Below are 23337 nucleotides of genomic sequence, written 5' to 3' on the forward strand. Positions count from 1 at the left end.
TTAAACGTTACAATCTGCACTTGAATTCTGTTGTAGAGGTTTCATTTCAAATCCAATGTGGTGGCATGCAGAGCCCAACTCGCGAAAATTGTGTCACTGTCCAAATATTTCTGGACCTAACTCTAGCGTTCACTCCAGATCACAGTATATCTGGATATACAGTAGGTAACTGATATACATTTACACAATGCAGTAATATATCTGTATATAGGGGATTGATCTTCTCATCTTCTCCTCTGTTAGGTTACGATATGATGGCGGCCTTTGGTTTGGATGAGAAGCATTACTCTTCAATCAGTGGAGTCTCCCTTGATGCTTTTGTTTTAGGGGGCTCCAGGATTTATACGATTGCTGAGAATATCCAGTTGACCCTATGGACCAGGTAATGGCAATGACTATGTAATGTGTGGATGATGTGTGTCTTGCACAAATAGAAGACATGACAGGTGTTGGTTGATGAAAAACATGTTTGACCTGTCCATAGAACCGGCCTGAGCAGGCAAAATGCCCTCTATGACGTCCCTATAATATACAATCCCTTTAATCATTGTATATTGGGAAGTTCTGCAACATATACCTCTTGATGAATTTGGAGCATCTTTCAGCATCATGTGTACTCCAGCTCAGCTATATTATACTCCAATTTTGTATCACACGTTAAGATAAATTAGTCAGGACATTCGGCTACAATCCTCCTAGTAAACTTTGGGAACTTGTACAAAAATGTCACGATTTTTTTCATAAGTATTAGCAACTAGGGCTGAGCTGTAGAAGTCCAGATCCGCGCGGTTTCAACGCTATCTGGGTGCCGGACCCGGGATTCTAGGTGCATGATCCGGATTCGGGAATAAAAGTGAAAATAAACTAAAGAAGAAATAAGTGAGAGTTTCATACTTACCGAGACTCGGTGTCATGGCGGCACACTGCTTCCGGGTCGCGCATTCACTTCCTGTACTGTGCATCGCATAGACACAGCTTTCCGTGTTTTCCCCGCCCACCAGCTGTCCTCTCGTCTGTGATTGGTTCCAGGCTGATGCGCCCCCCAGCCTGTGATAGTATCTGCCTGCCGTGCAGTCATCGCGGCTCAGTCATAGGCTACACTTAGGCGGGCTTTGCACGTTGCGACATCGCAAGCCGATGCTGCGATGTCGCACGCGATAGTCCCCGCCCCTGTCGCAGGTACGATATCTTGTGATAGCTGGCGTAGCAATAATTATCGCTACGCCAGCTTCACATGCACTCACCTGCCCTGCGACCGTCGCTCTGGCCGGTGACCCGCCTCCTTCCTAAGGGGGCGGGTCGTGCGGCGTCATAGCGACGTCACACGGCAGGCGGCCAATGGCGGCGGAGGGGCGGAGATGAGCAGGATGTAAACATCCCGCCCACCTCCTTCCTTCCGTATAGCCGCCGGCGGTAGGTAAGGAGATGTGTCGCGGGCGGGGAGGGGACGCTGCGCTCACCCACTGCTCGGGTCCGGCTGCTGCTGCTGCTGCACGGTGGCTCGAGCGGTGGGCCGGATCCCGGGGACTCGAGCGGCGCTTCTCGCCCGTGAGTGAAAGGGGGTGGTTTGGTTTAGGGATATTGTCCGTGACGCCACCCACGGTTGTGGTGAGGTTGTGGCACCACCGCTGCCCTGGACGGGGATCCCGGGAGCGGTGACAGGGAGCAGCTTGGATGTTGTTTTCTCCCCTCCGTGGGTAGGGGGGTTGGTTGTCCCGGGGCCCGTTGAGGGAGGGATGGCAGGCGGATTATGGGGCCTGGTGAGGTGCAGGGTCGCGGGGGCAGCGCGGTGCCGCACGGCACGGTGGTACTCACTCAGCCAATGATGAAAGCAAAGTCTCCGGTAAAACAAACGGCTGGATGGACGGGTCCCACAGACGGCTGCGGTAGTTCTCCCGGTAGGTTGGCGGTGACTGCCTTTCCCTGCACCTGTGTTATGTTCACGGTTCCAATGGCTTCCCACCGGTAACCCGCTCCCCAGCTTAGATGGAGGCTGAGGGAGCCCCTTTTGCCCGCAGGCTCTGGCCCTGTGAACTGTAGCCTTGGCGGTGACTGTATTTCCCTTCACGGTTTGAGCGGTTGCCTTCAATCGGGTCTTGACTGCTGGGAATCCCTTCGCTAACGGATTTGACCGGTTTTACAGCGACTCCTAGCCTGGTCGAGGTCTGTAGGCCCTGCCGAATGGTGCTGACTTCTCTTTGCACCCCGATCCGGTACCGGCGGGCCACCGCCCATACCCGGTCCTTACAGTTTACTTCAATCAGCCTCTCCTGCAGACGGTCACCACCGTCTGCCAACCTTGCTGTATGTGCCCGGGCCACGCACCCGGACACGGTCAGTCTCCTCCACTATCACTTCACTCTTCCCTCCTCAAACTCAAAACTGATCTCTTCTGACTTCCTTTTCCCGCCTCCAGGACTGTGAACTCCTCGGTGGGTGGGGCCAACCGCCTGGCTCCACCCCCTGGTGTGGACATCAGCCCCTGGAGGGAGGCAACAAGGATTTTTGTTTGACTTCGGTGTGCCTAGCCGGGGTGTGGGGTGTGTTGTTGTAGTACCTGTGACGTCCTGGCTTGTCCAGGGCGCCACAGATGTTCCTCGTTCCTGCGGCTTCACACACAGCGATGTGTGCTGCTGCAGGAACGAGGAACTACATCGTACCTGTCGCGGCACCGGCATTATGGAAATGTCGGATCCTGCACCGATGATACGATAACGACGCTTTTGCGCTCTTTCATCGTATCATCTAGGATTTACACACTACGACATCGCAAGTGACGCCGGATGTGCGTCACTTTCGATTTGACCATACCAACATCGCACCTGCGATGTCGTAGTGTGCAAAGCCGCCCTTAGAGTTGGCAGTCTTCTCTATGGCTGCTCGCTCTGAGATGTAGCAGAGCAGGATGTGTCATCGTGGGACCTCATGTTATTACAGGGGTAAGATTGACATGCTGTATGCCTCCCTCCCTGCTCCCCCTGTAATAACAGAGACAGGGTGAGGAAGGACAGACAGGGGCGGAAATAATTAGTAAAACCCAACCCACCTATTAGATATTCTGTAGCTGCTATCAATCAAATAACAGTGCATTTCACAAACTTTACTTGCCTGTATTTCATAAAGTATACAATCTCATAACTAAAGGTATGTATAGAATCAGCATGATAGTGCGTGTATAGCACTGACTTTAATTTATATAGGAAAATCCTGCTGGTTATGCCTCTTTAAAGTAGCATATCTGAGTGTGGTATTCCCTAGACCCTTAGCAGTAAGAAATCTCAGGTTTGTATAGGTTTTCATGGAAGATTACTTTCTTTCTGACAGCAAGCAGAGATCTTAAAAGCAGTAAACAGCATAAATATCACTAGAAAGCTGCAGAACACAATGATGCGGTTTAAATGACTGGAATTGAATTGTCCCTGGTCAGGTTGTGGTTTGGTGCAGCTACATAATCTCTGCACAACACATGGCTGCACCGTCCTAATCTCTCGCCCCCTCTCACCCTCAGCACGGCAGCTTCCCCCTCACTATCAGGTCCCCTCTGTAATTTCCTATATTCTCCACGCTACGTCTCATTCTCCCTGCTGCTCTCATCTTCCAGAAACCTCTTTCCCCGTCATTTCCAGCATCGCTCCGCTTCACTTTTCATCTCATTTTCTTGGCCTATATGAGACCCTTTTTCTGGTGGATATGAAGTTAATTGGCAGCGTGAGCCAGGAGCGTCCCGAAGAACGGCGATGGGCTCGCTCTTTTTATGTCGCCTCAATTCTTAATCCTACACAGCCCTGATAACATAAATCTCCTTTATAAGGAAGAATCAGCTGAACACATAGCAATGGAAGGCACAAATCCCACAGACCTTTGTACCCCAGACTGACATTTGCCCCCTTTGGGTGAGGGAGGGGTCATTTGACTCTTGTACTGTACATTATCTTGGTGTGATAATATGTCGTCATACATGGTCCTGCATCGCCCCATATCTCAGGTCACATGTTGGGTTTCGCTATTTGATATGTTAATTCCACCTAATACACATCCCAGAATCTCAGACTATTTCCGTTATCTATGACTGCGGCTTGCAGATTGTGATCGCCTCCTGCTTTGGGGATAATCTAATATTTTGACTGGCTTCTCTTAGCAATAGAAACATTCCCCATCCTTTTAAATGCAACATGGCTGATCAATCATTGCTGACAATATAGCAGACATTTGGCTCAGTGAAGATAGGCCGCGCTCTGCTGCCCGGTCTACGGTGGGCGCCACACAGGAGCAGGGGGTGAGTGCTCAGTGGATGAATGACTTCCATGCAAACAATTACATTTCATTATTACATTTTAATTTATAATATTTTGCCATGATGGGAAATATGACACTGGCCGGCTCGAATCAAAAGCATACAATTCATTATACAGTCTATTCTATAGGAAAGATAGGTATTGGGAGTGTAGATGTACCAATAACACCCAGATCTAATGCCAAGGGTGGGTGCAAAGGTCCCTCTGCCATATTAAAGGGCACCAATATCATAATTGTGCCTTGCAATACGGGCGAGTCCAATGGGCCCTATGCAAGATTTGTATCTGGGCCCCCCATGCTCCCCCCCGCATGTTGGTCAGATGTTTAATCCCTTGTAGCATTCTAAATTCTATAAAGACACACATGTTACCCCCCCACCAATATGTAGTCATTTTTCCCCATCCTGTATATATGTTTCCCATCCTGGACCCCTTGCAGGTATATAAGTCTTACATCCTGATATAAATGTCCCCAATTCTAGGCCCCATCCTTTAATATATGTCTCTCTTTCCACCTTTGTTTATTCCCTGTATCCACGACGTCTCCTCCTGGTATTCTGACCCGAGACCATTACCTTACTACGCCTCTGTTTACTTCCTGTATCCACGTCGTGTCCTCCTGGTATTCTGACCCGAGACCATTACCTTACTACGCCTCTGTTTACTTCCTGTATCCACGTCGTGTCCTCCTGGTATTCTGACCCGAGACCATTACCTTACTACGCCTCTGTTTACTTCCTGTATCCACGTCGTGTCCTCCTGGTATTCTGACCCGAGACCATTACCTTACTACGCCTCTGTTTACTTCCTGTATCCACGTCGTGTCCTCCTGGTATTCTGACCCGAGACCATTACCTTACTACGCCTCTGTTTACTTCCTGTATCCACGTCGTGTCCTCCTGGTATTCTGACCCGAGACCATTACCTTACTACACCTCTGTTTACTTCCTGTATCCACGTCGTGTCCTCCTGGTATTCTGACCCGAGACCATTACCTTACTACGCCTCTGTTTACTTCCTGTATCCACGTCGTGTCCTCCTGGTATTCTGACCCGAGACCATTACCTTACTACGCCTCTGTTTACTTCCTGTATCCACGTCGTGTCCTCCTGGTATTCTGACTCTGGACCATTACCTGATTTACACGACGTGACCTTCTGGTATCTGACCCTGGAACATCCGACTGCCTTGTCTCTCGTTGCCCTTGAGCAAGTGACTAGCATCACATCTTCCTTTAGACACCTTTATACATTTCCCTCTCTAAAGGTACCGTCACACTAAGCAACTTACCAGCGATCCCACCAACGATAGGGATCGCTGGTAAGTTGCTAGGAGGTTGCTGGTGAGATGTCACACTAAGCGACGCTCCAGCGATCCCACCAGCAACCTGACCTGGCAGGGATCGCTGGAGCGTGGCTACACGAGTTGCTGGTGAGCTCACCATCAACCAGTGACAAGCCCCCAGCGCAGCGTGGAAGATGCTGCGCTTGGTAACTAAGGTAAATATCGGGTAACCAACCCGATAGTTACCTTGGTTACCACTGCACGGAGCTACACGTGCAGAGAGCAGGGAGCAGCGCACACTGAGCGCTGGCTCCCTGCTCTCCTAGTTACAGCACACATCGGGTTAATTACCCGATGTGTACTGCAGCTAAATGTGCACAGAGCAGGGAGCAGCGCACAATGCTTAGCACTGGCTCCTTGCTCTCCTAGTTACAGCACACATCGGGTTAATTAACCCAATGTGTGCTGCAGCTAAATGTGCACAGAGCAGGGAGCAGCGCACAATGCTTAGTGCTGGCTCCTTGCTCTCCTAGTTACAGCACACATGGGGTTAATTAACCCGATGTGTGCTGCAGCTACATGTGCACAGAGCAGGAGCCGGCACTGACAGTGAGAGTGGAGGAGGCTGGTATCAAAGGTAAATATCAGGTAACCAAGGACAGGGCTTCTTGGTTACCCGATGTTTACATTGGTTACCAGCCTCCGCAGAAGCCGACTCCTGCTGCCTGCACATTTAGTTGTTGCTGTCTCGCTGTCACACACAGCGATCTGTGCTTCACAGCAGGACAGCAACAACTAAAAAATGGCCCAGGACATTCAGCAACAACCAACGACCTCACAGCAGGGGCCAGGTTGTTGCTGGATGTCACACACAGCAACATCGCTAGCAACGTCACAAAAGTTGTTCGTTAGCAGCGATGTTGCTAGCGATGTTGCTTAGTGTGACAGGGCTATAAGGAAGTTGTATATACTGGATTGTTTTAAATACAAAAGGGCTTATTCATGCATAGAATTTTTTATGCAGTTTTTCTACTTTTTTTTTTAAGAGGAAAAATTCAGCACTTTACGGTACCAGCAAAATTAATAATATTTCTAAGATCTAATTTGCATAGTGCAAGTTTTTTTCCTGCACTTTTTTAATTTTTTTTTTTTAATGTTTTTTCCCCATTGAGATCAAAATGGCACCAAAAACTTATCAAAAACACTCATAGTTTACACTTAGATTTGTCTGTTTTTTTCATGCAGAAAAAAAAACGCATCAACCATGAACATATCCTTAGGATGAAAAAAAATATCCCAGCAGCGCACTTGGCGGGGGCAACTTTTGAACATGTTTCCTGCATAGGTTACAATTTTATCATGTGCAGCAGAAGTGGTTGCTAGGCAACCTAATGTATAACGTCTACAAAAAAAAAACTGATGTATACCTATGTATTACCAGTAATACTGGGTTATGTGTCTGGCTAGCAGTGGCGTTATGCCTTAAAGGGATATGCTGCAGACACAGACAAGATTGCCCTATACAACACCAACAAAGCTCATGGTTCAGGCCAGCAGAGTGATGATGCTGTTGGCCTGAACTGTCAATCAAGAAAGAGGACCCGCCCCCCCAGCAATCAGGAAGTTAGCTAGCTGGGGAACGATGTGCTCCTGAAACGTCAAAATCAGAACAACTCTGTAAAGTGAATATATCATCAAGAAATAGCCTATTGCTTAAATCAAATTTTTGTTTTAAATGTAATAAAAAAAAAATGAAATTGAAATCACTACCGCTAGCTATATATATTTTTTCTTTTTTCAAAAAACCTGCAATTTTAATACTGGCAACTAGGCCTAATACTAGTGTACCGCCCCTGTGTCAGCGGCCGAGGCGCTCGGATCCAGAACCGCGGTGTCTCGAGGGGTCTCCGGACCTGGGAGTTCATGCGGACACTCGAGTTTGAAAAAGGGAGTATGTACAGGGGAGTTAGAAGTTCGTGACACCACCCACGGTGTGTGGTAAGGTGGAGTACCACCGCTGCTGTTGGGGAGCCCGGTGGCGGTGGTATGGCAGCAAGGTGTTTAACCCCTCCGTGGGACGGGGGTTTTGTGCGCCGGGGCCTGGTGATGGCAGTGAAGGGGTGCCGTTAGGAAGGTAAAGGGTTTCTGCGTATTCACTCAGTCCAAGAATACTGACACCGATAGCTTGTAAACCAGAATTCTGAGCACCGCTGTAGCCAGGAGGGAGCACGCTTGGATCCGTGCCCTTGGTGTTGCTTGTTTGCCTGTGACCTTTTCCGTGGCACCTTCTCACTGTTGGACCCTATAGTATGGAACTAATCGGGTCCCGCTCACCCGTATGGCTAACAGAGTGAGCTTGCTTTCAGGGTTCATGCTTGGGATTTGATGGACTGTGTTTTTGGGAAAAGTCCTATCCCATCGGTGAGCTAATACCCCGATTTTGGAGCGGGTGATGGATGAATCTTGAAGACTTAAATTACCAGGACGCTTGAAGCTAGTTCCCGGCCTACGGTCCGCGTACCCCGTCGTGCCCTGGCCCCTGCCCGGAGATGGCTCAAGGCCGCCAGCTGCCCTCCTCGGCAATCCATGCCCCTTGACACGATCCCCTGCGGCCAGGGTTCCAGCTCCTACCAGGCCCAGACCAACGTCTGCCAGCTAGGAGACTTCAGGAGCCCTGCTCCTCACCAGTGACCTCTCCCTCTCAGAGAGTCACACTCTACCTCCTACTCCTTCCACTCCTTTTCACTTCTCCTTTCTTCTCCTTTCACTTTTTCACTTTCCCCTACCAACCCCCCAAGTGGGCAGCCCTATTCCCTTAGGCCCCCCAATGGTGTGTCTGGTGGGTATGGTGTAAAGTGTTCCTAGGGTTTTGGCTGGCTCTGATCTTAGCAACACCAAAGAACAGGGATCCGTAACCAAGGAGGATTGGATACTGTGCTGAAGGGCAGATTCCACAATACCCTGTGACGACCTGATAGGCCAGGGCGTCACACTAGTCTCCTATTTCCTTTTGTTCCCATGCATTTTAGCAGCAATAGACTGACTCCGACCCTGTTTATTTGTAAACAAGGATTATCCGATTATGCTCTATTCTGTAAAGGTCAGTCAGTAGGGAAGAGGGAAGGTGAGCTGTGATATCTATTGTGAATGGTGGATCCTGTTTTATCTAACTTATATAGAGGTGTTAGCTTAAATGGAATGTATAGTGTGAAAACGATCTATTGTTTAAATTAGGTTTTAGTACTACATGTATTTTTTTTAAGGTTGGCAAGGATTTTTTCTATATCACAATCTTTATTTAAAAAAAAGAGTTTTCAGCATGCTCATTATTATCAGAGACACGATTTCAATGACAAATGACAGATAACCTCTATACACTGCTAATGAGACTAGATCCACCGATGACAATAGACAATGTCACAGCTGCCCCTGCTCCACTACCCTCCATAATGACCTTTGCGCACACTAGATGTTTCAATACAAGAGACAAGGTCGGATGTGTGCTTCACAGCAGGAGAGCAACAACTAAAAAATGGCCCAGGACATTCAGCAACAACCAACGACCTCTCAGCAGGGGCCAGGTTGTTGCTGGATGTCACACACAGCAACATCGCTAGCAAGTTGTGCCTCAGCAGCGATGTTGCTAGCGATGTTGCTTAGTGAGACGTGGCCTTAACAGTTTATTTTGTTCCTATAGCAAACACTGACAGTTGCTATTTTTAGCCTGCAGCTCCCAGCTCCATTCAGTTTAATGGCTGCATGATTTTTGTAGAGTAACTGGAAAGCACGGGGTTAAATTTTCCCGCTCAAACATAGTCTATGACGTTCCCTGAGTCACATGGAGTGTCTGTGCAAAATTTCGTGATTGTAAATGCGACGGTGCGGATTCCTTTAGCGGACACACACACACACACGCACGCACCCACGCACGCACACACACACACTGAGCTTTATATATTAGATGACAAAGTAGAAGAGAAAGAGCTGCTCTATCATTGTGATGTCACAGGCAGCATGAGAATCGTCAGCAGAAGACATATACTACACAGCAAAGGAGAGCTGACAGATCCTCTATATACTACACCAAAAAGGAGAGCTGAAATATCCTCTTTATACTGCACCACACAGGAGAGCAGATAGATCCTTTATACAAGGGGCTGCTGATACATCTTTGGCTTTACCCAGAAAGAAACGAGATAGGATGATTAAACTACATTTATTCCACATACTCTCCACTGATTTCAACACACTTCTTACATCGGTATTCCAAGTTTTATAAGCCTAGCAAAAAGAAGGATTTCGGTTGTGCCTCAAACAGCAGCCATGGCATCAGAAATGGTGTGAAATTTGGTAACCTTAAGGTGTTTCTTCAGGTTTGGAAACAGATGATAGTTGGAGGGAGTTAGATCTGGTGAATAAGATGGGTGGTCATCCAGCTGGAAGCCCAGCTCTGCCAGTTTTGCTTTGGTCGCTTGTGCAGTGTGAGCTTAGGCGTTGTCTTGCAGGAACAAGAATTCTTTGGACAGCTTGCCATGCCTTTTGTCCTTCAGAGCTGCCTTCAATGTAAGTTGTAAAAGTTCAATGTAATACCTTGTATTGATGATGGAACCCTTTTGAAGGTAGTCCACTAGCAGCACGCCCTCCTTATCCCAGAACACAGACGTCATCACCTTAGTGGCTGATTTTTGCACTCTGAACTTCTTTGGACAAGGAGAACCATTGTGTCTCCGCTCTTTTGACTGCTCCTTGTTTTCAGGGTCATACAAATATCGAGGTCTCATCAATAGTGACCAGTTGATCCAGGAAGTTCCAATCAGTCTGGAAACGCTGACAAATGGACTGGGATGTTTTCACTCGCATGCTTCTCTGATCTCTTTTCAAACATTTGGGGACCCACTTTGCAGATAGATGCTTCATGTGCAAATGTTCATGGATAATGACATAAACACGTTCACGGGAAATCCCCATGGTGTCTGCTATTGCTTTAGCTGAAATTCATAGATTCTCCTGTATGAGGTTGTTCAACATCTTTATCAATGATTTAGATTAAGGAATTAAGGGTAAATTGATTAAATTTGCTGATGACACAAAGCTAAGAGGAACAGCTAATACTAGAGAAGAGAGAGAGAGGATTCAACAAGATCTAAACAAGCTGGAACAATGGGCAGCAACTAATAGAATGGTTTTTAACAGGGAGAAATGCAAAGTCATACATCTTGGCAAGAATAATGAAAAGAGCATAAACAGCATGGGAGAAATAGAGCTATCTAACAGCATGTGTGAAAAAGACTTAGGTATACTAATAGATCACAGACTGAACATGAGTCAACAGTGTAATGCAGCAGCAAAAAAAGCAAACACCATTCTAGGATGTATTAACAGAAGCATACAGTCTAGATCACGTGAAGTCATTATCCTCCTTTACTCCTCTTTGGTCAGACCTCATCTGGAATATTGTGTCCAGTTCTGGGCACCACATTTTAAAAAAGACATCAACAAACTGGAGCAAGTTCAGAGAAGAGTGACCAGAATGGTGACTGGTCTGCAAACCATGTCCTATGAGGAATGGTTACAGGATTTAGGATTGTTTAGCTTGCAAAAGAGAAGACTGAGAGGAGACCTAATAGCTGTCTACAAATATCTTAAAGGCTGTCACACTGTAGAGCGATCCGTTTTTGGCTATGTGCACACGCTGCGTTTTTTTGACGCTGTGTTTTTGTGCGTTTTTGGCCGCTAAAAACGCACAAAAACGCACCCGCGGCAAAAAACACGGCAAAAAAAGCATGTATTTTTACCGCGTTTTGGTGCGTTTTTGGCTGCGTTTTGCTGCATTTTTAATCTCTGCGTTTTTCTGCGTTTTTCCAATGCATTGTATGGGGGAAAAACGCAGAAAAATGCAGGAAAGAGTTGACATGTCCATTTTTTTTTTAAGCTCAAAAAGACACCTTAAAAAAAAAGTTGTGTGCGGACAGCAAAAATGAAAACTCATAGACTTTGCTGGGGAAGCAAAGTCATGCAGTTTTGAGGCCAAAAACGCACCCGAAAAACGCCGCGAAAAACGCACTGTGTGTACTTACCCTTATTCTCATTTTCACAAGGAAAGACTAGAAGCAATGGGATGAAACTGATGGGGAGGGGACACATTAGATATTAGAAAAAACTTTTTGACAGTGAAGGGTGATCAACGAGTGGAACAGGCTGCCACGAGAGGTTGTGAGTTCTTCAATGGAAGTCTTTAAAAAGAGGTTGGACTGACATCTGTCTGGGATGATTTAGTGAATCCTGCTTTGAGCGGGGGTTGGACTAGATGACCCAGGAGGTCCATTCCAACTCTAATATTGTATGATTCTATGATCTCTGGAACATCAGCCACTCTCAGTCGTCCAGGACGTTCCTCATCATTGGATATAGAGAATACCCCGGCACACTATTACTCCCAAAGAAAGGTAAATCATGCGACTGTTCATATGCAAATTTCTTTTTATTGATCAAATAGTGCTGTAAAAATATGGAATATGATTCGTCCAAACAAGTCGACGTTTCGGCTGTAGGCCTTCGTCAGACTGGACTTTATCACTGGAAGTATGACAGTATGCAAACCCGCCAAGGCGTGAGACAAGGATTTAAACAGCGTAGGACAATGCGTCAATTATGATATGTGTAACGGGGGCAGGGGGCGCCTCAGGGGGTGTAGTCGGGTCCCCTCGCCTTGTGGGCCGCAGGCTGAACCCCAGCCCGGCCGTTACTTGCAATACAGGTGTGTTGATGGGGCAGAGTGTGGATGGCAGGGGCACATACATGTCAGCGTTCTTTCTGTGCTCTTCAGCTCCCTTTTCACACACAGGAAAGAGGCAGTTACAGACAGCAGATAAACCAAACACCGATTTATTGTATAGAGCTTCCATCTTTTTGTTTGCAGCAGGTTTACTTTAGTACGTTACAAGTTACAGGTCCTTTTCTACAAAAACGGTTTCCTTTTTCTCTACGGGCACTTTCCTTTGCCTGCAGGGGACATCCGTTAACCCCCTAGTAGCTGCGCTCTAACCCGGATTTACTGTAGGGCAGATCCAGCACACACTACCGGCTCTGGATAAGTTCTCACCTCTCCACTTCTTTGTCAGGGCACTAACCTTCGCCTGCAGGGGCCACTTGTTATCCCCCTGATAGCTGCACTCCACTCTAGTACACACCACCGGCTCCGGACTAGTCCCAACTCTTCCACCGTTTCTCATGGGTTTCCTCTGCTTTCTAGCCAAGAGTACTCACTCAGGCTGACTGCCTCGTCTCACTCCCACACTCTGCCCCGTCACCTCAGACCGAGTTTGCTCGCCTCTCACATCTCACTGCACACTGGACTCTGCATTCAGAACCCTTCCTTCCCCACCTAGGCTGCCCTGCCCCTTCCTTCCCTGCCACTGTTACCAGGGGAACCACTGCTCTACACTGGCACCTAGTGGGGAAACAGTTTGACAGGTAACATTTTACCATCAACATTTACAATTTGCCACCATACTACTGTGGCGTCTTCAGGGGGGGAAAAACCTCTCCTTCACTACCAGGGGTCCGACTACCCCTTACATATGTACTGTTATGGAGTTTGTATGTTCATGCTGATGGCAACGTGTAAACCAAGGACTATTATGTAGATGCACGGAGTGCATGTGTCACATGCTATGCCAATAAAGATATCACCCCAAGGGATAATAGCAGGTTCCTGGACCTAATGTTAATTGTGCAAAGGAATTGTGATGCCCTGGGCAAGCCAGGGGTCACAGGTCATTACACCATCACACCCTACACCCCAGTTAGGAACACCAAGGCTACCAAAATCCTTGTTGCCTTCCTCCAGGGGCTGATGTTCACACCAGGGGGTGGGCCAGGCGGTTGGCTCCGCCCACCGAGGAGTGCACAGCCCTGGAGGCAGGAAGAACCAGGCAGATGAGTGTGAGAGCTTGAAGTAGAAGGAGTTGAAGTCTAGCTGAGTGCTAGAGTGGAGGAGTAAACAGTGAGTGAGGAAAGTGAAGTGAAGTGGAAGAAAGTGGTAGCAAAGCTAAAGGGAAGAGCTGAAGTGACAGTAGTAAAGCCTGAAGTTGGTCCGGCTGTGTGCCAGGACAGTGACAGCAAGGTCAGCAGACGGCGGTGATAGTCCGCAGTGGTGACTGCTCGGAGGTTGCTGGAAGGACCGCGGACGGGTAGTGGCCCGGCGGTCTGGAGCAGTATACGAAGAACAGTCAGCACCAGGGCAGGGGCCTCTCGGACCCCGGCAAGGCTAGGAGTCGCCGTGAATTTGCCAAATCCGTCAGTGAAGGGGACGTCTGTCTCCAAACAACCAAGTCCCGATTGAAGGCAACAGTCCAACCATTGAGGAGGGCCACCGCCACCGCCAGGGCACCAGTTAGTTTCTCAGGGCCAGCGCCTGCGGGCAAAGTAGGGCTCCTCCGGCCCATATCCAAGCCGGGGAGCGGGTTACCGGTGGGAACCCATCGCTACCAACACAGAAACATTAGGTGCAGGAAAAGGGACATCACCGTCACCTACTGGGGAAAGCAAGTGCAGCCGTCCGTGGGAACCGTCTTTCCAGCCGTGTATTTTACCGAAAACTGTGTCAACGTCTCAGGCTGAGTGAGTACCACAGTGCCGCAAGGCACAGCGCTGCCCCCGCGTCCTTGTACCCCACCAAGCCCTGCATCACCCACCTCATCACTGGGCCCCGGGATCACCAACCCCTACCCACGGAGGGGCAACACAACAACTGGCTGCTCCATACCATCCTTCCCGGGATCCTCATACAGAGCAGCGGTGGTGTCAACAAATCACCACAGCCGTGGGTGGCGTCACGGACAATAAACAATCCCCACACCCAAAAACCCCCCTTTCACTCACGGGCGAGGAGCGCCGCTAGAGTCCCCGGGATCCGGCCCATCGCTCGAGCCACCGAGCAGCAGCAGGCCGCAGCAGCCGCGGCAGCCGGACCCGAGCAGCAGTGGGAGAGCGCGGTGTCCCCTCCTCCGCCCGCGACAGAATCACCTTCACATGTCTCACATATCACAGCCGGACTGTTGTGGGGTCCATATTCTGCAGGTCAGTGGGAGGGGGTGTGACTGGAGACTACTGGGGTGCAGACCAATGTATGGTAGATAATACAGATGAGCCCTGTGTTCAGGTCAATTGCATATAATATCGCCGGTAGGACCGGAAATGTCAGAGGCCGTCATCTGATCATATATCTGTAGCGGCAAACTAGTGTTGCTAACCAGTAAGAGATATCAGGCCGTTTATGTGTAATATCACCGGTAGGACCGGAATCATCAGAGGCCGTTTCCACACTGGTGCTGGACGTGCGGTCTGTGAGTGGAAGATCCTCTATACACTGCACACAGGCAGATCCTCTATATACTAAACCACATGGGAGAACCAAAAGATCCTCTATATACTACTCCACATAGGAGAGGGAGAGATGACAGATCCTCTATATACTACACCACACAGGAGATGACGGATCCTGTATATACTACACCACACAGGAGAGATGACAGATCCTCTATATACTACACCACACAGGAGATGACGGATCCTCTATATACTACACCACACAGGAGAGATGACAGATCCTCTATATAATACACCACAAAGGGGGACTGACATATCCTCTACATGACATGCCCATGGGGTCTTAGGGGCTACTCGTCACCGGGCCGGTGTCGGTTTGGGGATGTCACAGCCTGTCCTGGTTTCGTGACCCCGGCGGTGTAAATAAAGATGGGGAGATGGGAATGATGGGAGTAGTTATTCGTGATGCCACCTGTGGTGTACGACCAGGCATCAGTCGCTGCGGGAAGTCTCTCTTCTGGGTCAGATGGTGACGCAGCTCGGGTGTTGCAGTTCTCCACTGGTAGAGCTAGGCCCCAGGGATGATGTGGGGAGTAGTAGTAGTCCACTCTAAGGAGGAAGCGCGGGGCACGGGAAGCATTAGACGACACAGTGGTTGCAGTTTAAGTTCTTTACTCACTGAGATGTCACCGCCTTTGGACTGTCGGACTTCTCACTGTCATGAGCTCCAGCTGATGCTGGATAGTTTGGAGGCCAGGACCGGTGTTTCCTTCAGTGAGTCCTTCTTCCCTGCGCTGTGTTGTGTGAGTACTTGCGGCTTGAAGCTACGCTGGGACCCGAGTCATGGGGATGGTTTCTTTCCCCGTATTGATCATTCATTAGCTAAATATCTCTTTTTTTCAAATAATCCTCAGCAGTTGGCAACATTTGGTTAGGAACCCCATAAATAAGAGATTACCGTGAAGTTGGTAATGGGGCAGTAATGAATTGATCAATACATTAGCTAAATATCTCTTTTTTTTTTTTCAAATAATCCTCAGCAGTTATGCAATGTCACATTTTTCAATTTTTTCAATTTTTCATATGGCTAATTGTATTTTTCATTCCTTATGTATTATAAAGCAGTTATGCTTGTCCATAGTTCTATGAATTTGGTGTGCAGCTTTCACTTCACATAGATTGTGTATTTTTTGGCTAGCACCCTGTTCACATTTACAATGGTATTCCAGCAGTCTTTTTTGATTGATATGCAGTTTTTTTCTGTCTTAGAACCCAGTCCTGCCCTTTAGCCATGTTTATTCAATTTCCTATATAGCCAGGTCCCTTGCTTCCCATACACAAGCAGGTTTCAACCGCACATAGAGGTAACATTCGGTTAGGTACCCATGCACACAAGCAGGTTTTAACTGCATATAGAGGCAACATTTGGTTAGGGACCCCATAAATAAGAGATTACCGTGAATTTGGGTATGGGGCACTAATGAATTGATCAATACATTAGCTAAATATCTCTTTTTTTTTTTTTTTTCAAATAATCCTCAGCAGTTATGCAATGTCCCATTTTCAATTTTTTACATTTTTCATATGGCTAATTGTATTTTTCATTCCTTATGTATTATAAAACACTTATGCTTGTCCATATTTCTCTGAATTTGGTGTGCAGCTTTCACTTCATATCGGTTAATTATCTAGGCCGTCGGTGCCGGTCCTGGCTTCAGCGTCCGAGTACCCCCTTGTGTGCACGGTTTCCGGGTAGGTTCTCCGGTGTCGGTACCGGCGGGCTACAACCCTGCACCGGTCAACCTCGGATCTGCCGAGCCGTCTTCCCGTCTCCTGCTGGCGCTGACCACTGTCTGCCACCTAACCAATGTGTCAGGGCTCCGACCCTGACACCTGTCAGCTTCTCCTCCAAACTCCACACAGACTCAACTCTAAAACTCATGTAACTGTTTTCCCGCCCCGGGTTCTCTAGACCCCCAGGTGGGCGTTTCCTTTCTGCCTAGTCCCGCCCACTGGTGTGTCTGTCCTACCCTGAGGGGGTGACTAGGATTTTGTCGGCTGGTTTAACCCTGTGTGGGAGCGGTGTTATGCGGGGGCCTATTCTGTGTGACTACCTGGTTTTGCCAGGGCATCACAATACATCATGGAGACCTTCCTACAAGTCATTGGATACGGTGGCTGCGTGGATTGGCCTCCACGCTCACCTGACCTGACCCCATTGGATTTCTTTCTGTGAGGTCACATCAAACAGCAGGTGTATGCGACCCCTCCACCAACATTGCAGGACCTACGACGACGTATTACAGATGCTTGTGCAAACGTGTCACCTACCGTATTGCACAACGTGTAGCAAGATACAGTATGCTGTCCAAGGTCCAGATGTGCATTGTAGCTGATGGTGGCCACTTTGAGCATCAAAGTTAAATGAGCGCCATATGCGTGACCAGCATTCAATGTTTTGGGGGGGGGGGTCATGGGTTTCATATCATAGCATTTCTGTATGCAAGGTGTTGATTCATATTGAATTGATGATGCACTACAATTTTTTAATTCACTTTTTTTCTCTATCTCATTCCATTTTCGAGATAAAAATGCTAACTCCGTTGTTCTCCACCAGGTGGCGCTATAGGTGGTTTCGTCGCGTAGCGCATGGCTACTTTACTTTACTTAGACACCACTTCTATTCCTATAGCTGCCGCCGTTCTCAAGTTAATGGCGGTGGACAGGATATGGGTGGACACACTGTATACTACACCACACAGTAGAATTGAAAGATACTCTATATACTACACCACAAAGGATAACTCCTATATATACTACCCCACAAAGAACAGATCTTCTATATAGTACACCACACAGGAGAGATGACAAATCCTTTATATACTGTACCACAAAGAGGAGCTGACAGCTCCTCTATATACTACACCATACAGGAGAGATGAAAGATACTCTTTACACTACACCATACAGGACATATCTTCTATATAGTACAGCACACAGGAAAGAGGACAGATTCTCTATATACTACACCACAAAGGACAGATACTCTATATAGTACAGCACACAGGAGAGATGCCAGATACTCTAAACACTGCACCACACAGGACAGAGCCTCTATATATTACACCACATGGGAAATCCAACAGAACTTCTATATACTACACCACATGGGAGAAACTAAAGATCTTCTGTATACTACACCACAAAGTGGAAGAGAAGGAGCCGCTATATCATTGTGATGTCACAAGCAGCATGAGAATCATCGGCAGGGCACATATACTAGACAGCAAAGGAGAGCTGACAGATTCTCTATATATTACACCACACAGGAGAGCTGATAGATCCTTTGTATAATACACCAACTTCTCAGTTGGCTACAGGCACTACGGTAGGGACGGGCTGCACCTCAATGGGGAGGGTGCAGCTGTGCTGGGGGAGAAAATGGTCAGACGGATGGAGGAGCTTTTAAACTAGGATCTGGGGGGAGGGAGGATGTGGAGCAAATAAGGGGATAGATAGAGCAGATAGAGACAGGGAGACGGTAGGGGTCAATGAAGGATTGGGGGGGATGGGACATACAAGGAACGTAGGGAGGCTAGGAGTAAGGAATGCGTTAATAGTATTAAATGTCTACTAGAAATGCAAGAAGTCTTGCAAACAAAATTAATGAATTATAGACTCTTATGTCAACCATGGATTATGATGTGGTGGGCATTACGGAAACCTGGCTGGATGAAAGCCATGACTGGGTGACAAACATACAGGGTTATACTACATTCAGGAAGGACAGGAAAGACAAAAAAAGTGGTGGGGTGTGTATATTTATCAAATCTAACTTAAAACCTGTGTTGAATGATATCATTGGGGGGAACTGCAACAATGTAGAGTCAATATGGGTAAATGTACATGGGGTGAAGAATAATGGAAAAATGCTAATTGGAGTTTGCTATAAGCCTCCTAAAATACCTGAACAGGTAGAGGGTGAAATGCTGGAACAAATTGAAAAAACAGCTAATAATAATAATAATAATAATAATCGGGTTCTTATTTTGGGGGATATCAACTATCCAGACATACAGTGGAACATAGAATCTTGTGGTTGTGCTAAAAGCTGTAAATTCTTATCTACTATTCAGGACAATTACCTCTCTCAGATGGTAGATGAACCAACGAGGGGAGATCATTTGCTAGATCTGGTCCTGTCAAATAGACCACATACAATTTCAGATCTACAGGTCCGGGAGCACTTGGGCACCAGCGATCATAATATGGTAAGCGTCAAAGTAATATTCAATAACATTTCAAAGGGGAAATGCTAAAACCTGGAATTTTAGGAAAGCTGATTTCAACAAATTAAGGGAAGAGCTTAAACATGTAGATTGGGGCAAAGTCATGGTAACTGGGGATACTGAACATAAATGGGGTAAGTTTAAGGATATACTGCTAGAGTCCTGTAAAAAACGTATACCCTCTGGTAATAAATTGTCCAGGAATAAAAAGAAACCACTATGGATAAATAAGACTGTACAAAGTATAATAAAACAAAAACAAAGGGCGTGTAAAATCTTGAAGGCTGAGAATACAGAAATAGCATTTCAGAAGTATAAAGATATCAATAGGAAATTTAAAAAAGAAATCAAACCAGCAAAATTAGCTACTGAAACAAAAATCGCCAAGGACATTAAATAAATCCCAAAATCTTTTATAAATACATTAATGCCAAAAGGAAAACAAAGGATAGTATCGGCCCCTTAAAATATAATAACAAGTTAGTTATAGAGGACAAACAAAAGACTGAGATATTAAACAGGCACTTCTCATCCGTGTTCACAAAGGAACTGACTGTTCCAGGGATCATTCAACAAGTGGAAAATCAAAGTTCACCACCCGATATAATTAATTTAACACAAGGAGAAGTACGCCTGCGTCTGAGTAAATTAAACATTGACAAATCCCCCGGGCCAGATGGCATTCATGCACGAATATTGAAGTAATTAAGCGCCTTAATCGACAGACCGCTGTATCTCATCTTTTTAGACTCGCTTGTAACAGGGTTGGTGCCTCAGGATTGGAGGATTGCTGATGTGGTTCCGATATTTAAGAAAGGTAAGAAGGTGGATCCAGGCAACTACCGTCCAGTAAGCCTGACATCAGTAGTATGCAAAGTTTTTGAGGGCATTTTAAGGGATGACATGCAAAAATATATTGCAGAATATAATATAATAACTGACAGCATGGATTCATGAAAGATAAGTCGTGTCTAACCAACCTGTTGGGGTTCTATGAGGGGGTAAGTGCAAACCTGGATATTGGTAATGCAGCTAATGTGATTTATTTGGACTTTGCACTTTACTGTGCCACATAATAGCCTTATACTAAAGCTCCAGAAGCAAGGACTAGGGGAAACTATATACAACTGGGAAAGGGATTGGCTAAAAGATAGGAAACAAAGAGTAGTCATAGATGGTACATACTCTAAATGGGCTATAGTCAGCAGTGGGGTACTGCAGGGATCTGTGCTAGGACCGATTCTGTTTAATCTCTTTATTAATGACCTTGTGGATGGGATAGATAGTAAAGTGTCAGTCTTTGCTGATGACACCAAACTATGTAGGATATTAAAAACTGACCTTGATAGTACAATATTACAAAAAGATCTGGGCAGAATGGGCAGATACTTGGCAAATCAGATTTAATGTTGATAAATGTAAAGTAATGCACCTAGGACGGAGTAATCCTATAGTTGCGTATACATTAAATGGAAGTAAACTCGGGACTACAGAACAGGAGAAGGACTTGGGTATTCTCATTTCAAATAAGCTGAGCAGCAGCACTCAATGTCAAGCAGCAGCTGCTAAAGCAAACAAGATTTTAGGGTGTATAAAAAGAGAGATTAGATCCCAGGATCCCAACGTATTGTTACCCCTCTATAAATCACTTGTAAGGCCACATCTAGAATATGGGATTCAGTTTTGGGCTCCATATTTTAAAAAGGCAGGCTGCCTGACTGTCCCCTAGTTACCGGGTCCCCAATCTCTTTCTATTTTTCAGCAGCTTACCAGAGTCTGGATATGGTATTGTAGTATCCTTGCATTACTATCTCCTTTTACATCATTCCCATACAATGTGAGGTTGATGGCTCCTCATTTCCTTGCTTATGGGTAACCTCTTCTGACTATGTGGTTAGCTAGGGATTATACAGTAGCTTATATTGGTCACTGACATGTTTCTGATATTCTTATCTACTGCTTTTGCTCAGGAACTACTTTGCAAACTGTGTCTTAGGATCAGTTTTACTATTGCCTTATATTTATGACAATTGATGTGATGGGTTATACTGGTTATGTTTTTATTGTATTGCTTACCATTCTACCTCACAGAGATTATTTCCTATACTAGACATCTAGGAGTTTTTTATCTCCCATCACTATATCTCATTGTCTTATTGTGATCTTGGCCACAACAACTGATCCTTTGTACTATATTGCTATTCCACTGTAGCTACCGTGCAGAACATATGTCTAGAGATTATATATAATTGGATATTTATCTGCTATAAGGGACCGGATATTTGCTACAATATGTATACACCATATAATAATAATAATAATAATTTTTTTAATAATAATTTTATTCATTTATATAGCGCTATTAATTCCATAGCACTTTACATACATTGGCAACACTGTCCCCATTGGGGCTCACAATCTAGAGTCCCTATCTGTATGTCTTTGGAGTGTGGGAGGAAACCGGAGTACCCGGAGGAAACCCACGCAAACACGGGGAGAACATACAAACTCCTTGCAGATAGTGTCCTTGGTGGGATTTGAACCCAGAACCCCAGCGCTGCAAGACTGCAGTGCTAACCACTGAGCCACCGTGCCGCCCTGTGTGTAATCTGGGACATGGGCTGCTCTGTTCTTAATGGTTTTACTATCACTGTGTGTTTGTATGGGTTTTTTGGACAAAATAAAATGTATACCTTTATACATATTGGTGTGCACATGTTTCTATTGAGGTCTTTTTCCTTCTTGTACCACATTTTAAAAAGGACATTCAGCAGTTAGAGTCAGTTCAAAGGCGGCTAACTAAATTACTACAAGGAATGGAGGCCTCCCATATGATAAGTTGAAAAAGTTAGATATGTTTAGCTTAGTCTAGGTTCACATTTCCGTTAAATTGTATCAGTCACAATCCGCGGGTCTGGTAAACAACGGAATCCGTTTAGCAGATTCCGTGGTGTCCCATAGACTTGTATTAGTGGCGGATTGCGACTGATTACCTTGCGTTGCATCCGCTGCGCCGCGGTCAGTCGTTTTTGGACTGACCGCCGGGCGTCAACAACGCAGGATGTAATGTTTTTCGGGACGTCAAAACTAACGCACCGCGCAGGAATCCGTCGCAATCCGTCAAGCTTGTAATGTTCGTCTATTTTGCGGGATTCCGTCGTAATCCGTCTTACGACAGAATCCAGCGCTGGATTCAGTCATGCTCTACTGAGCATGCCCAGCATGTTTGGCACACCCACTGGGCTGTGCGAAACACAAACGGCTCATGACTGATCTGTCAAAAAACAGATGCACAGCGGATGTAACGGACGCAAACGGATCAGTTTTTTCACAGGATTCCTGTGAAATGATTCCTGTGAAAAAACATACGTTGTGTCAGTTGACATCTAAAAAATGACTGATCCGTCGCTGACAGACCTGACGGATTTAAAACAATGGAAATGTGAACCTAGCCTTAGAAAAAAGAGGTCTCAGAGGAGATCTAATTTATATGTACTGTATAAATACATGTGTGGTCCATATAAAGGACTGGCACATGACTTATTCCTTCCAAAGGCAATACTAAGGACCAGGGGGCATACACTGCGAGTGGAAGAAAAGCGATTCCGACAGCTAAATAGGAAAGGGTTCTTTACAGTTAGAGCAGTCAGACTGTGGAATGCCCTACCACAAGAGGTAGTAACGGCAGATACTATAACAGCTTTTAAAAAAGGTCTGGATGATTTCCTCAGTACACACAACATTGTTGGTTATAAATGACTTAAGTGGGCTTTACACACTGCGATATCGGTCCCGATATCGCTAGTGTGGGTACCCGCCCCCATCTGTTGCGCGACACGGGCAAATCGCTGCCCATGCCGCACAACATCGCCCAGACCCGTCACACATACTTACCTGCCCGGCGACGTCGCTGTGACCGGCGAACCGCCTCCTTTCTAAGGGGGCAGTCCGTGCAGCGTCACAGCGACGTCACTGAGCGGCCGCCCAATAGCAGCGGAGGGGCGGAGCTGAGCGGGACGTAACATCCCGACCACCTCCTTCCTTCCGCATAGCGGCCGGGAGGCAGGTAAGGAGAGCTTCCTCGTTCCTGCGGTGTCACACGGAGCGATGTGTGCTGCCGCAGGAACGAGGAACAACCT

The 23337-nt window shown here is 46.6% G+C and overlaps 1 protein-coding gene across 1 annotated transcript in view; it reads left to right on the forward strand.

The window, feature by feature from the left end:
• The window catches only part of COL20A1 (collagen type XX alpha 1 chain), a 249980-nt gene that overhangs the window by 89454 nt on the left and 137189 nt on the right, over window positions 1–23337 (forward strand). Inside the window, exon 21 of the mRNA XM_075350433.1 lies at window positions 244–382. Within this exon, the coding sequence (XP_075206548.1) occupies window positions 244–382 (139 nt within the window). The remainder of the gene's footprint in view (window positions 1–243; window positions 383–23337) is intronic.

Source organism: Anomaloglossus baeobatrachus, chromosome 5 (genome assembly GCF_048569485.1).
Source record: "Anomaloglossus baeobatrachus isolate aAnoBae1 chromosome 5, aAnoBae1.hap1, whole genome shotgun sequence".
Classification (NCBI taxonomy): Eukaryota; Metazoa; Chordata; class Amphibia; order Anura; family Aromobatidae; genus Anomaloglossus; species Anomaloglossus baeobatrachus.